Here is a 16,091-nt window from a genome sequence, read left to right on the forward strand (position 1 = left end):
GCACAATAAGGTCTGGTGTGTGTCTGTGTGTGTGTGTGTGTTTGGGCTAACACGTGACCCAGACGTGTTTCTGATGTGTGTGTTTCTCCGTCGAACACTCGTCCTGACCTCATTCCCGCTGATCGAGGGACTGCAATCCTCAGGTTATGAACTGAAGCTCTTCTGAAGGCTCGTCTCCGTGTCTCGATGAGAGTGTGTGTGTTTAAGTGTGTATGGACGTGCTTCGGCTCTCTGTCTTCTGATCTGCCGGTTAATGAGCGTTAAACATCTCTGCCGGACGAGACGTGATATCCCTGACCACAGCAGTTCCTCTCGGTGTTTCTGTCTCGTGTCCACTCCAAACATCATCAAGATGCATAAATGCCATAAGGAATTATGTCTCGTTTTCTGGGGAAATAAATGAGAAGTGAGTTGTTGAAACAAGCAAAATGATCTGCCAATGGGGTCAGAAAAATAATGTTAATTTCAAACAGAAACAAGATTATTTTTATGACCGATCATTTTGCTTGTTTTTAAGGAAAAACTCACTTAATTTTGATTTATTTCCCCAGAAAACAACACATAGCCTATCTTATGGAATTTTTTACTCTTATTACTCATCTAGTAAATGCTTCTTGATTTGAGAATATTAAGAATATTTGGATATTTGGCCTGGAAACGAGACCCTGAGAGAGAAAGTGTGGAATAGTGGATATTTGCATCTGAACTGAACGTGATTAACAGAAGCGTCTGGAGTCGGCGAGTGCCGGAAGCAGAAACACGAACACACACCATAAATTGCTTTACAGTCGCGACTGCAAATCCATATCCGAGAGAGATTGAGCCGTTATTGCCGTGAGAATGCTAACAAGCTCCTCTGGCCTCTGCGTCTCTGCACCGGAGTGTGTGTGTGTGTGTGTGTGTGTGTGTGTGTGTGTGTGAGGGGTTCGGGGTGTTTTAGAAGCTCGGTCATTTGTAACGTGTGTGTGTGTGTGTGTGTGTGTGAGTGAGGTTTCTGGTGTCGACCGTTTCCAGTTAGCAGACACAGTTCATCACGCCGCGGGTATTGCAGACTAGTCATGTGTTAGATTCCCATACAGGAAGTGCATTAACTGTTTATTTTTTATTTAGTATTATTTTTTATTTATTTATTTTTCGTTTTTTATTTTTTTCTTATTTTTATTTTCTTATCCAGCTTAATAAAGCAAACTTGAGTTTTGGAAAGGCACTATCAAATAGAATACATATACTGTATATATATTCTAGTAAAGTCATCTTTATTTCTACAGTTTTAAAGCAACTTCACAGTGATAAATATGAAAATAACAGAATCAATGATGCAAACTTCAAATATTCCTGAATCAAATATGAGACACATTCAGATTGATCTACCGAAGACAACAGTGTTCTCAGATCAGTTCAGGGGTTTTCTCATCTGATACTGTCAGTGCATGACATCAACAATATTACTGGATATTAGTTTAAACCCCAACTAAGCATTAATAACTCCACATTAATAAACAGCAGTGGTGTAGTCTACGTGATACGCAGGTATACGCCGTACACAGATGCTACTTATGAGCAAAAAATGCTCATTTTGACCCTTGAAAGTACAGTATTAACCCCAGCACACTTCTGCTGAATGCTTACAGCGGCAGCCATCAGACAGAAGAATTACTGTTTATCAGTGGTGTAGTCTAGTTTTTTGTAGTGAGTATACTGTGACCCCCCCCCCCCCCTCCCTCGCCCTAACCCGTCTCATCACCCCATAAGCACCACCACACTCACTAATGCATACAGTATGCAACGACATATAATTGAGAGCATTATGAGACTAAGTGTTATCAACATGTACATTTATTATAAGCAACACAAGCCAATGACATTTACAGCTGAGGAGACTGGACTGATTTTCTACTGTTTAGTGTTAATCACCATTTAACGTAACAGTTAAGAGCTACATTTAGCCTTAGATGTTATATGAATATGGTCCCTGATACAAATTTACTTTTAGAAATGGTGCTTTTGAAAGAAAATGGTGTTATTGTTTTGGAAAGTTTACTGTTTAAATTAAAATGTATGAAAACTTGTATGATATTCCTTTTTAAAATAAGTTTTAATAGATTTCATCATTATTATTATTTTACAGTACATTTTACTGTGCAATTTCTTTCATAATTTCTTTGAGTTTATACCGAACTTTTATTTTGACAGGTTGTCGTAAAGACATTACAGTTTCTGTGTGTGTGTGATACGAATGAATGACGATAGTTTTATCAAATGAAATGGTGAAATTCTCATGAAGTGACTCTCATAGCAGCTCTGTGATGAAGTTCATGTGTAGCCTACATCATGTCCTCATAGCTACAGTGAAGCGCTGACACAAGCACGCGCTTGCTTCAGTGTGTGTGTGTGTGTAGTAGAGCACACATTGAGCGCTCATTCCCAGAGACGCGTTGAACAACTGCAGTCTCGTTGAGTTTTTAATATTCACGCGATTTGATCTGTGTCCATTGCAAACACAGACGCGGTGAATTTATGAATGAAAGTGTGAAAGTTCTGTCACAAAACGAAGTTGTTACGTATCCTCACGCTTTTTTTAGTGGGTATACGGAAATACTTGGCATTTCCTAGTGGGTATACGTTATTTCAGCTTTATTTGAATTAACAGAAACGTTTTTATTAGTTTTAATTTTAATTAATGATAATAACCCTGGTTGGACATATATGCAGCTCTATATAAAGTTATTTCGTAGTGTAAGTGTATATAGAGATGATGTCCACTAGTACTGCACAGATGCGTGAGTAATGATAACTGTGTGTGTGTGTGTGTGTGTGTGTGTGTGTGTGTGTGTGTGTGTGTGTGTGCGCGCTCGCAGGAGGGAGTTTACCCAAACCGCAGGTGAAGACGGCATCACTAGGGCAGGCTGGGAAGGCCCGCTCACCGCTACTGCCCGTTTCCGTGCCGACCGCTCCCGATTCCACCGAAGACGGCCCGAAACCAGCCGACGACCCGGCGAGCGTGAGTTACCCATAATCCATCATGTTATCCGTACAACGCTGTAACTCGCGGCCACTACACTGCAAACAATGCTTCTCTTACTCAGTGTTTCTGTCTTGTTTCCAGTCCAAATATCTAAACATTCTTACATCAAGATGCGTTTACTAGATGAGTGAAATTACATAAGATAATATGTCTTGTTTTCTGGGGAAATAAATCAAATAAAACAAATAAAATTATCTGCCAATGGGAGAAGAAAAATAATCTTGTTTCTGTTTGAATTAACATAATTTTTCTTAAGAATGGGCAGATCATTTTAGCCTGTTCTACCAGACTCTCGGACAGTTCATCTGTACAGAGAGTTCAGAAGGCGGTTCTCTGTAGAAGTTTAAAACTATTGGATCTGCCATAACCAATCGCTAACGTTGGTTTAATTTTAAAAATTAAAAGCTCCAACCCATATTCAGTGTGCAAATTAAACAAAGAAAAATTCAAACCTCTTTTAGTTCATATTAATCCCATGATAGTAAAAGCCATATATTGTAAAACAATGCACTGAAAAATAAAGGAAACTTTCATAATTAGTTTTGTACTCATTTCTATACTACTAGAAAGAGTATTTTTCTATACTTCACAATAAAGATGTGATTGGGCCAGCCCAGTGTCAATCAAGAAAACAACCAATGGGCCGCTGATCTACACGTTTCATGCGGTGTCAGAAAAAAAGCTAACGCTGACTGTTTTTGACCAATGCATTCAGAGGCGGACAGACTACACAGCTTCATTACTTGAGTAAAAGTACAGATACCCCTTGCTAAATTTTACTCAAGTACAAGTACTACAGTCAGATGTCTACTTAAGTAAAAGTACTGAAGTACTTGTTTTTAAAAGTACTTGAGTATCAGGAGTACAAGAGTACATTTATTGCATTACTACTGCCACAGTGCTTACATTTATGTACAGAAATGTCCTACATGGAGTTATGAAAAATGTAATACCTTGGAGAATGTAAAAGGAATTGAAAGTAAAATCAAGTAATTTTCATCTTTTTACCATGTTGCTTTATTTAACACTTCGCACTTTCCCACAAGGCAATAGCACAATAGCAACGCTCTGACAAACCTCTGCTAGAGTTTTAATGGATTTTTTGCACCCACATTTGAACTAACAATTGTGTGTACATGTGAGTTTCTCAGTTTTTTTATCAATTTAAATCAATAAACCTAAACCAGCAAAGAAGGCAATATAGCAATGTTCTGACACACCTCTGAACCTCTGAAAGCTGATTGCTGATAGGCTGTCCCAATCAGTGGCGCCTGCACAATCCAGTCACGTTTGAGAGGGAAACAACAAATTGAGGGTTTCCGAGATTATTTTTTTTTTAGAAGTAACTGATACTCAGTACTCACGGTTATGGATAGAAATGTAGTGGAGTAAAGAGTACAATATTTGCCTCTCAAATGTACTTGAGTAAAGTCATGAGTACTCCCCAAAAATGATACTCGAGTCAAGTCAAGTCACCTTTATATTTATATAGCGCTTTTTACAATACAGATTGTATCAAAGCAGCTTCACAGTGATAACATGAAAATAATACAAAAAACAATTTCATCATCGTCCACCTTTAAGGCAGATCTATAATATTGTTGAATATTAAATGTCCCCAACTAAGCAAGCCAGAAGGAAGGCAACAGCGGCAAGGAACCAAAACTCCATCAGGGACAGAATGGAGAATAAACCTTGGGAGAACCCAGGCTCAGTCGGGGGCCAGTTCTCCTCTGGCCAATGAGTGAACAGTGTATGAAGTTCAGAATGAATCCGAGTATTTGTCCAGTTCCGGTTGGTTGAAGTCGGAGTGGAGAGGAGGAGAGACTGGTTGACACTTCAGGTCAGCGGCGTCGTCGTCGTGTCCTGGCGCTGGTCCTTCATCAGATCTGGATACGGCCTGGTTTCGGTGGACAGCAGTAAACCTCGGGATAGACAGAGAGACTAATATTAGCGTAGACGCCATCCTTATTATGATGTACCAAGTACATCAGGATTTATGGGAAGTGTTCCCGGTTCCGGATGATCTAAACTATGCAGCCTAACATTGAGTTATATAAGTCTATAATGTGTTATGTGTATGCTAGGCCGAAGAGATGTGTCTTTAGTCTAGATTTGAACTGACAGAGTGTGTCTGCTTCCCGGACAATGGTAGGAAGACTGTTCCAGAGTTTTGGTGCTAAATAGGAAAAGGATCTACCGCCAGCAGTCGATTCTGATATTCTAGGTATTATTAACTGGCCGGAGTTGTGAGATGGCAGTAGACGTGAAGGACTATAATGCGTTAAGAGCTCGCTCAAGTACTGCGGAGATAAACCATTTAGTGCTTTGTAAGTGATCAGCAATATTTTATAATGTTGACAGAACGGGGCTAATATGGTCATACTTCCTGGTTCTGGTAAGAACTCGAGCTGCTGCGTTTTGAACTAGCTGTAGTTTGTTTATTAAGCGTGCAGGGCAACCACCCAGTAGAGCATTACAATAATCTAGCCTTGAGCTCATGAACGCATCAACTAATTGGTCCGCATTATTCATTGAGAGCATATGACCTAATTTAGATATATTTTTAAGATGGAAAAATGCGGTTTTACAGATACTAGACACATGACTTTCAAATGAAAGATTGGTATCAAAGAGCACACACACACACACACACACACACACACAGGTTCCTAACCGACGACGAAGACTTAACAGAGCATCATCAAGTGTTAGACAGTACTCTAGATTATTACGTGTGGAAGTTTTTTGTCCAATAATTAGAATCTCTGTTTTTTCTGAATTTAGTAGTAGGAAATTACTAGTCATCCAATTTTTTATATCAGCTATGCATTCCGTTAATTTTGTGAATTGGTAGGTTTCGTTAGGTTTTGAAGAAATATACAGCTGAGTATCGTCGGCATAACAGTGAAAGCTAATTCCATGTTTCCTAATGATATCTCCTAATGGTAGCATGTACAGAGTGAACAGCAGCGGTCCTAGTACTGAGCCTTGTGGTACGCCATACTGAACTTGTGATTGATAAGACATCTCTTCATTTACTGCTACAAACTGATAACGGTCAGATAAGTATGATTTAAACCATGCTAGTGCAATTCCACTAATGCCAACATAATGTTCGAGTCTATTTAAAAGGATGTTGTGGTCAATGGTGTCAAATGCAGCACTAAGATCAAGTAATACTAATAGAGAGATACAACCACGATCGGATGATAAGAGCAAATCATTTGTGACTCTAACGAGAGCTGTCTCGGTACTATGGTACGGTCTAAATCCGGACTGAAAATCCTCGCAGATATCATTTCTTTCAAGAAAGGAACACAGTTGTGAGGATACTGCTTTTTCTAATATCTTTGACGAGTAAAGTACTGATCCCTCAAAATTGTACTTAAGTACTGTACTCAAGTAAATGTACTCCGTTACTGTCCGGCTCTGAATGCATTACACTAGCACTAACCCAGCGCCGCCGATTAAGCAAAACAAAATCAAAACGAACGGGCCGCCGATGTACAAGTTTTATGGGCCGTTAAGAAAAAAAGAAAAAAAATATGCCTGGACGTCTCACTTTAAATTCTACCTGTTGCCTTTCACCATCCACTTATTTATCTGCTGTCGCATCAATTTACATGCCATCTCCTTTTCCCTCTTTGTTTTTCTATTTTAGCCCCCGACCGCTTTTTTGCTTTATCCACCCTTTTCGACGACATCTCACTAATTGTGCCTGCGCCAGCGCCCGCGCCCGATGTTATTAGAGGGGGGTCCCCTTCCCTTCCATGTCAAAATTCTATGATGAAATCTTATGAGGGCGCCTACTCTGTTAGTCCTCTAAAATTTTATATAATATTAAGGAAATGCAGAAATGATTTAGAAACGCAATACAGCAGCTACATATAGAAAATACCATTTCCCCCCCCCCCCCCCCCTCCATTTTTTTTTTTTTTTTAGCATCACTTTGGCATATACCCACTTTTTGCGCCACTGGCAGGCTTATGTGCCAGGGCTGAGCCCCGGAGAGCCCGGCCCAATTTAACCACTGGTCGTGACGTATGACGACTCAAACTAGCGCACGACCTCAACGTCATCATTCTCAGCCACTCCCTCTGTTCGCTGATTGGTCCGGTAAAAAATTGACCGGAGAAAACCCAAGAATACACCACAATCCCAGACGTAGTTCTGAAGGAAAATGAAAATTGAGCGGAAGTACGTAGGAGGGCGGAGCCAGAAAACAAGACATAATGGGCCCTATCTTGCACCCAGCGCAATTGACTTTGAACACCGACGCATGTGTCATTCCTATTTTGCACCCGCGCACAGCGGACTTTTCCCTCCACAGACACACGTCGGTAAATTAGGAAATGAACTTGCGCTCGCGGGTTTTAGAAAGCAATTGCGCCATTGACCAGGAAAAAAACAGTCTAAAGACAGCGGCGCGTTGCGCGTTAGTGATGTGGTATTTTAAGGGCGCGTGCTTGGCCATAATGTTAACGCGCATCCACTTTGATTCTCTAATATAAACAGATGCAGCAGTTTTCATTTTTGCAAATCATACATTATTACAAGGAAAAATATTAACACACGAGGGAAATCATTGTGTCCGTGAAGATGTGAAAAAGATCTATCTAGATAAAAAAAATTAAAAATCTAGATTAGGCTACACATTTACCCAAATTATACGCCTGTTTAACCGAAGCTAATGTGTGGGTTTCTCCCATCATCCCCAATGTCACTTCTCTGTGTTTTACGGTCCTGACGAGAACGTCGGTTTCCTCGGCTGTGAACCGCTCCTGGCGTGCGCCGGCAAACCCGCCGTTATAATAGCAATCCGCCGTGGAACAAGCGCGCCGGCTCTTAAAGGGAATGTGAGAGGACGCTCTGATTGGTTTATTTCACGTTACGCCCAAACCACAGCTATGAGTAATGAAGCTACTTCAGGCCAACCCCTTTTAGATTTGCGTCGGGCGCAAGAGTCGTTTATCCGCCGGGAAAATAGCAACAGCGCCGGGATCCGCCCACAAAGTTACTTGCGCTTTGCACTTTGACACTTGCGTTTCAGAGCGTTACAATAGGGCCCCATATCTTATGGTATCTTACTCATCTAGTAAATGCATCTTGATTTTAGAATTTTTAGATATTTGGCCCGGACACAAGACAGAAACACTGAGTGAGAAAAGCATTTTTTGCAGTGTCCAGTCGAATCCACTGCTTTCCAGAGTTTTAAATCACGGCCGTAAGCTGAAAGCTTTAATAACTGTTTCTCACTGACGAGAATAATTTAATTTAAACCTCAAGCAACAATTTGACTCACTTTCCGTCTCTGAAAGAATGATTGAAGGATCTGTGATTCAAAAACGAATCCCTGCCTCTGAATCATTAATATTTCCTGAGCAATTGTGGCAAACGTTGCGTCTTCATTGTGAATTATTGAAGAGTTTGATTCGCCTCAGACGACTCCAGCTTTATCACTGATGAGAGAGAGAGAGAGAGAGAGAGAGAGAGAGAGAGAGAGAGAGAGAGCGCAGACACGGAAAGGTCAGGAGGATTTATCCAGCGGACACATATCTGTTTAATTGGAATGGCCTTTTCCCATCAGAGATGAAGCAAACAAACACACCGACAGGATCGGCACTTCACCGGCCGATGACAGCAGAGATGTGACCGATGAAACTGTATTAGTGTTCAACTGTACACACAGTGTTATTAAAACAGGGACTCCTTATTAGTCATAAAGACATAATAATAACTTTAAAACTATCAATATTTTAATAGCTCATTTAATATTCAGCAGAGACGCATTGGTTTGTGATTCATGATGTGTTTTGTTTTGTTATGGAAAAATCTTGCAACAAGATTAGAGACTGACAGCAAAATTAATTTTTGTGTTTTTGCTGAATAACTTTGAAGAAGAAAGTGTAAGCCAAAATAATAAAATATCATGTGTATTTGAAATATAGAAATATGATGGAGGTAAAAATGTAATATTTTTAAATAGGCCTATGAAACTAAGTCCCTGTCTTAACGAGTCAACATCATTCCTAAAACTGATTCATTCAGAACGGCTCGTTCATTCAGGAACGAAGCGCTAAAACTACACACAACTTAAAGTTCCCTATCATCAAGGGAACTCCGCTGCGTGTACGCTGTGGGAACACCCCTGTGTGACTCCGTCGTGAAGCACGTGTGTAATCAGTCCAATGGAAGAGCGAGACGTCATACACCAGGAAGCTGTAGAGCACCCCTGAACACAGTGCGTGTCAGCTTCTGTTTCTTCAGCAAGCACTCTCTGTATCTGTCCTTGTCCATTTATTGTCTGTCAAGTTACACTCACAATATATATATATATATCATTATGGCGAGCATGCAAGATTTGAAGCGTTGTGTTGTTCCCTGCCCTCGTTTCATCACGGGTGGGGACACACATCAGCTTTGTGTCGCTTGTTTGGGAGTGGAGCATGCCCAGTCAGTTCTCGAGGGAGCTGCTGCTGTCCGTGAGGACGCTCCGCTCCCGCCGGGAGTTCTTTGAGGAGGACGGTTCGGTGCGCGCTCCCCGAGGTGCGGGTCCTGCTGTTGCCGAGGTTCAGCGGCGGCACACATCTTGGGGTTCGCAGATGGATCTAGCAGCGGGTTTGAGACGGGCCCCGTCCTATCACCCTGCTGGATCCAGTGCCTCTGCCCAGGGAGAATGCCTCAGGCAGAAGAGACTCTTGCAAGCTATCTCTCTCCTGAATCAGCGTCATCATTGAAAGCCCCGACCTGCTGAGGGATATTGATGATCATGAGGAAGTTAGCCGCTACTTCATCGTTCCGAAAAGGATGGAGGGTTGCGTCCAATTCTAGATCTGCGTCTAGACTTCTTAAACACCAGAGTTCAGAAACTCAAGTTCAAGATGCTTACGCTCAGAGATAGTATCACAGATTCAGTCCGAGGACTGGTTTGTCACAATAGACTTGAAAAACCTTTACTTCCATGTGTCTATCCATCCTCATCACAGGAGGTTCCTGAGGTTTGCTTTCGGGGGCGAAGCGTACCAGTATCGGGTTCTTCTATTCGGCCTAGGTTTATCACCCAGACTCCAGGGCATTCGCGTATTAAATTATATCAACGATTGGTTGATTCTAGCTCAATCCGAGCAGATGACAGTTCAGCATCGAGATATTGTTCTGTCTCACATAAAGATGTTGGGGTTACGCCTAAACGCCAAGAAGAGTGTGCTCCTCCCAGCTCCGAGGACCACTTATCTAGGGGTGGTGTGGGATTCGACAATGATGCAAGCACGATTGTCTCCAGCAAGTATTTCTGCGGTTCTCACAGCCGTAAAAAGGGTAAAGCTAGGCCAGTCACACACTGTGAAACAGTTTCAGAGACTGTTGGGTCTCATGGCAGCTGCGTCCAACATAATTACTTGTGGCCTTCTGTACATGAGACCCCTGCAGTGGTGGCTCCGGGCCAAGGCGTTTTCTCCGAGGGGAAATCCGTTCCGCAAGATCAAGGTCATACGGCGATGCCTACGTGCCTCGGTCATGTGGAAGAAGCCTTGGTTCCTCGCCCAGGGCCCAGTGTTGGGCGCGTAACACTAAACGTTACTTTTAGTGTTTTTCCTTACACTAAAAACTTTATTTCTACTTGCTATTTCATTTATCAAGAGATTGGGGAATTGCAAGCCCTGTCGGTTTCTCCTTCATGCCTGGAATTTGCATCTGGTATGGTTAAAGCATTCCTGTACCCTAGGCCGGGGTACATTCCTAAGGTCTAATGTTGCGGGCCCAATTGTGCTGCAGGCCTTCTGTCCTCCAACTTTTAATACCCCAGATCAGGAAAGACTCAATCTGTTGTGTCCCTTTAGGGCTTTGGATGTCTACGTTCACAGAGATGCCCTTGTGGCAGTTATTTGTCTGCTTCGGCTCAACTAAGAAAGGTTGCCCTGCATGGAAACAGGTTATGAGCAAGTGGGTAGTCGAGGCTATCTCGCTTGCTTATGAAGCGGTCGGACAGCCTTCACCTTTGGCCGTCCGTGCTCATTCTACGACGAGTGTGGCTGCCTCTACGGCTTTGATTTCTGGAGTTTCCCTTCATGACGTTTGTGATGCGGCAGGCTGGTCCTCACCGCATACATTTGTCAAATTTTATGACTTAGACCTCTCCACTCCGGGGGCGAGGTTGCTCGCTTCTTAGTGTGCGCAGGACTCACACAGAACGGGCACTTGTCATTATGGCATAGTGGGTATGGGGTTCCCAATGCGTAAAACCCAGCGGGAGTTCCCTTGATAGGGAACGTCTCGGGTTACGTATGAAACCTTAGTTCCCTGAGAGGGAACGAAACGCTGCGTTGCTTCAGGCTTCATCCTGAACCCTGATCGACTTGCTTCAGGCTCATCAGAAGCTGTCTCGCTCTTCCATTGGACTGATTATACACGTGCTTCACGACGGAGTCACACAGGGGTGTTCCCACAGTGTAAAACGCAGCGGGAGTTACCTAAGGTTACATACGTAACCCGAGACGTTTTACTTTAATGCAAAAATGCATAGAAAAACAAAAAGCTTTGAGGAAAAAGCAAACCTAATCAGTTATTAATATTTCTCTGTGTTCATAATCTTAGTATGACAGTCTGGATGAAAATTATGCGGCACAATTTGTCATGTTTCATTGCGTTATTATCACAAATAAAACAATCGACTTCAAGCACATCATGACTACAAAACCTAATGCATTTATAATAATAATATATGAGTAAAGTGTGAAGATGTGAATTTCCCTCGATCAGTTCTTCATCCCCAGTGTGAAGAGTCGTGATTTACTCTAATGCTGGATATAAAGGTCCGCGTGATATTACATATCAGTTACAGTAGCACATATAAAAGAGTCTAAAACCCAAGTCATTTAATATTAAAGTCGTGTTTGTTGAACTGTTGTATAAAGTGAATATCCCGTTCGCTGATATTCTGGAGTTCTTGCTCGAGTGACATTGCTCAACTATAAATATGAAAACAAAACTAGAAAAGTCAGTCGGTGGCATTTTTTGCACCGATATCTTGTATTTCGGGGCATTTTTCTCTATCCGGAGGTTCTTTCCCCGAGCTCAACCCCGCTCTCTGTGAGATTTGAGCTGTCAATCATTCCCGATGTGACCCTCTCTGAGGTCGTGACCTTTGCCGGACTCGTGATGGGATCCGCTAGCTAGCGGCCGCGTGACTGATGCTCTCATGAGCGCTTTAAACGGAGACGATGTCATAGATGTTGTAGATGGAGCTCAAAGCACTCCGGTCATAGATAACCGATACACAGCATCAATAACTGCGCTGGATATTGATGCAATAACCACACTAATTGTGGGCGATGGATCTGAAGGTCAGCACTTGTGCATGTGCTCATAAAGCGCTTCAAGTTTTCAATATCACACTGACCTTTCCAGACCTTCTCGCTCTCGAACATGTGGAAACTTCCTTTGTTTAGAGTCTCAGGAGCTCTCAGACACTTCCAAATGTGCTTCGAAATCACATTCATATTACAAATTATGAAATATTATTGCAATGTAAATCTGATGTTCTCTATGTAAATATATAGTAAAGTGTAATTTATTCCTGTGAATGTCCAGTATCATTACTCCAGTCTTCAGTGTCACATGATCCTTCAGAAATCAGAATAATATGATGATCTGATGCTCAAGACACAGTTATGATTATTATCAGTGTTGAACACAGTTCATATTTTTGTGTAAACCGTGATACATAGTTTTTTTTTCAAGATTCTTTGTTGAATAAAAAGTTCAAGAGAACAACATTTATTTGAAATATAATCTTTTGTAACATTATACATTTACTTACTGTCACTTTTGATCAGTGTAATGCGTCCTTGATGAATAACAGTATTAATCTCTTTTAATAAAAGATCTTGGTGCTCGAGAACGCAAACTCTGACACAGGATCTGCTTCAAACACTGAAAAAAATATTAATAACGTTATCATCTCCGCGTAAACTTAAAACATGTTATACTTGTTATATATATGTAATGTATGGCAACCTTTGTTATTATGTAAGGTGTTCCTCTGTTTTAAAAAAACAACAATAAAAAATGAAGTAAACAAAAAAAAATTAAAAAAAATAAATAAAAATAATTAAAAATAAATATATATAAAAAATATATAATAAAAAAGACATTTAAATTAACCTGTGTCTGTGTGTGTGTGTGTGTGTCTCTGTGTGTGTGTGTATGTGTGCGTGTGTGTATGCGTGTGCGTGTGTGTGTGCGTGTGCGTGTGTGTGTGTGTATGCGTGTGCGTGTGCGTGTGTGTGTGTGTGTGTGTGTGTGTGTGTGTGTGTGTGTGTGTGTGCGTGTGTGTGTGTGTGTGTGTGTTCCAGGTGTACGAGCAGGACGATCTGAGTGAACAGATGGCGAGTCTGGAGGGTCTGATGAAGCAGCTCAACGCCATCACGGGCTCAGCCTTTTAACACACACACACACACACACCGCAGGGGGACGGACACCTGGAGCGAGGAACTGCGCACGCTCTTCCTCGGCTCCGGAAACCCCTGAGACGGACTGGAAAAGGGAAAAGACTCCGGAACCGAAGCGCGGGGAAAGCGTCTCTTTTCTAACGACTCTGAGATTTTCTACTTGTTCTCTTTCACGGCTGATGCTCACACCCTCCGGACCGCCAGGAGTCTCGAGAAGCTCTTCTCTGACGGGATTATTCTCCAAACACAGACTGACGTCTCGATGTCGCAGAACTTCTGAACCCTTCGTCCACTTCTCGCCAATCTATTGCTGCCAAAACCCTTGCTCCTCGTTCCCAGCCGGACATCGGCAGTTTTCCAGATGTGTTTGTCTTGGTTTATTATCTCTCTGTTCATCATTTCACACTGTGTGTTTATTCTGCATCAGTTCTCTCGTTTCTCTTTGCATTTCATGTTTTATGTGTGTGGAAGTGCAGAAGAGACTTTTTTTATGTGCCTATATCTATATTTTTGTTCACATGTTGGTCACCTTATTTATTCACCGTGCGCTGACCTGAGACTGCGAGACCGAAGACGACGATTGCCCATATTTGATATTTCCCTGTTTTTTACTGTACAGAGCGACGGATGGACTGGACTGGGTTTCTACCCATATATTTAATATATGATTTAGAGTGTTCCTTTCACGGTCATTTATGAACACTATGTGATTTAATTCTAGAGCTTTTATTTACCCGTTGGGAGAATAACGAATTCCTCGAGGGATTCCGGGACGGATTTCACTGTGTTTTCCGATGAGGATTGGGAGATATTTTTGCGTCAGCATCATAACACACATTTGGTTGTCTAGAACGTTTTGTGTGTGTGTCATAAATGTGATCGACGACATTCCTGCCAAATGTGTTTGGATTTTTCCATAATGTTCCGTCTGAAATCCAGCAACATTTTATATTCAACTCTATAATTCCCTCATAACCTGTTTATTACAGAAATCCTGTTCCTCCTCAGCGTTTCCTCTCGTTTTCCAGAACTAACATCTAAACATTCTCACATCCGGACACATTTACCGGAGAAGAAGCTGAATGACTTGCTTCAAATTAAAAATGCATAAAAATAAAGTGAGTTTGTGCTTAAAACAAGAGCAGATGAGTTCAGGAAAATCATCATAATTCAAAGGGAAACCAGTTTTATTTGTTCTTGTTTTTAACTCAAACTCACTCATTTTTCAGAAAACATTGAATGTTACACTCTAAAAAATACTGGGTTGTATTTTGGATCAAATATGGACAAACCCAAACGTAGGATCAAAAATGCAATTTAAAAATGTAACCCAATGGCTGAACCCAGCATTTTTTCGAGTGTGTGTTCTCCTCCAGTAAATGTGTCTTGATGTGAGAATGTTTAGACATTAGTTCTGGAAGACGAGACAGAACGGGATTATTGCAGAATTTAATGATCAAGTTCACCTGAAAATCCCAAACCATGAAGAACTCCAGAATCTTCTCTTCTCAAGCGCATGTTCACACTGATCACGCTCCAGAACGCTTCATATCGTCTGCACTATATCTCATGTGTTCTCAGTACTTATGATTTTAATGACCTATGAGTCTAATGCAGAGTATCATGTGACTTCAGAAATCAAGCCACTTTATTTTCTGTCTCGTTTCTAAACGTTCTTTAATCGAGACACGTTTACTGGAGAAGAACAATGACTGAAGATATTAAGACTTGATTCATGAAAAATGCATTAAAATGAAGTGAGTTTGAGTTTAAAACAAGAACAGGTGAAACTGGAATTATTATAAAATGGTGCAAAAGTTCATTTATTTCAGTAACTCAACTTAAAAGGTGAAACTAATATATTATATAGACTCATTACATGCAAAGTGAGATATTTTCTTTATGAAAACCTTTTCACAATATTCTAATTTTGAATTTGGGGTTTTCATAATCTGTAAGCCATAATCATCACAATTATAACAAATAAAGGCTTGAAATATCTCACTTTGCATGTAATGAGTCTATATAATATATTAGCTTCAGCTTTTAAGTTGAGTTACTGAAATAAATGAACTTCTGCAGTATACGGGGCTGATGGGATTGATTGATGACCTGATCTCTGAAAGGTTTATTAAAGCATCTTCACTAATTATCTGTGTTAATATAGGATCGGAAGGAAATGTTGGCGTGAAAATATGAGAGGAGGAATCATTCTTGTGTGTATTTTTACTTCATCCTTAAATTGTCAGATTTTAGCGTCGTTAACCAAACTAGAGTAGCCGGAGGCGGAGATCTGGTGCGCGTGTGGAGGAGGTGCTGACCTTTACCCGTGAGGACGTTGTGTTCCATTACTGGTTTTGTAATGCACTGTAGAACAGTCCAATGTTCCTTTTTATATAGAAATGTTATTTGAATGGTGCATTCTTTTTGTTTGATAAATAAAGCCTTTGATAATAAACAGTTTGTGTTTGATCTTCAGTCGGGTCACATGATGTTCACGAGGACCATTGAGGAGAATCAGGACAGCTTGATCTTTTAGAAACGACAAGAAAGGGTTAAAGCTCAAAATCTGATCCACTCACTCTCTCACTACTCACTCTCTCACTACTCACTCT

General features: G+C 41.2%; 1 protein-coding gene across 1 annotated transcript in view; it reads left to right on the forward strand.

The window, feature by feature from the left end:
• dcc (DCC netrin 1 receptor) overlaps positions 1-15,915 on the forward strand; it is a gene marked incomplete at its 5' end in the record, with an annotated part of 182,987 nt that extends 167,072 nt beyond the window's left edge. Inside the window, 2 exons of the mRNA XM_079605559.1 lie at positions 2,859-3,001; positions 13,381-15,915. Of these exons, the coding sequence (XP_079461685.1) occupies positions 2,859-3,001; positions 13,381-13,470 (233 nt within the window). The remainder of the gene's footprint in view (positions 1-2,858; positions 3,002-13,380) is intronic.
• Positions 15,916-16,091: the final 176 nt, after the last annotated feature.

The sequence above is a fragment of the Phoxinus phoxinus genome (assembly GCF_949152265.1).
Source record: "Phoxinus phoxinus genome assembly, chromosome: 3".
NCBI lineage: Eukaryota > Metazoa > Chordata > Actinopteri > Cypriniformes > Leuciscidae > Phoxinus > Phoxinus phoxinus.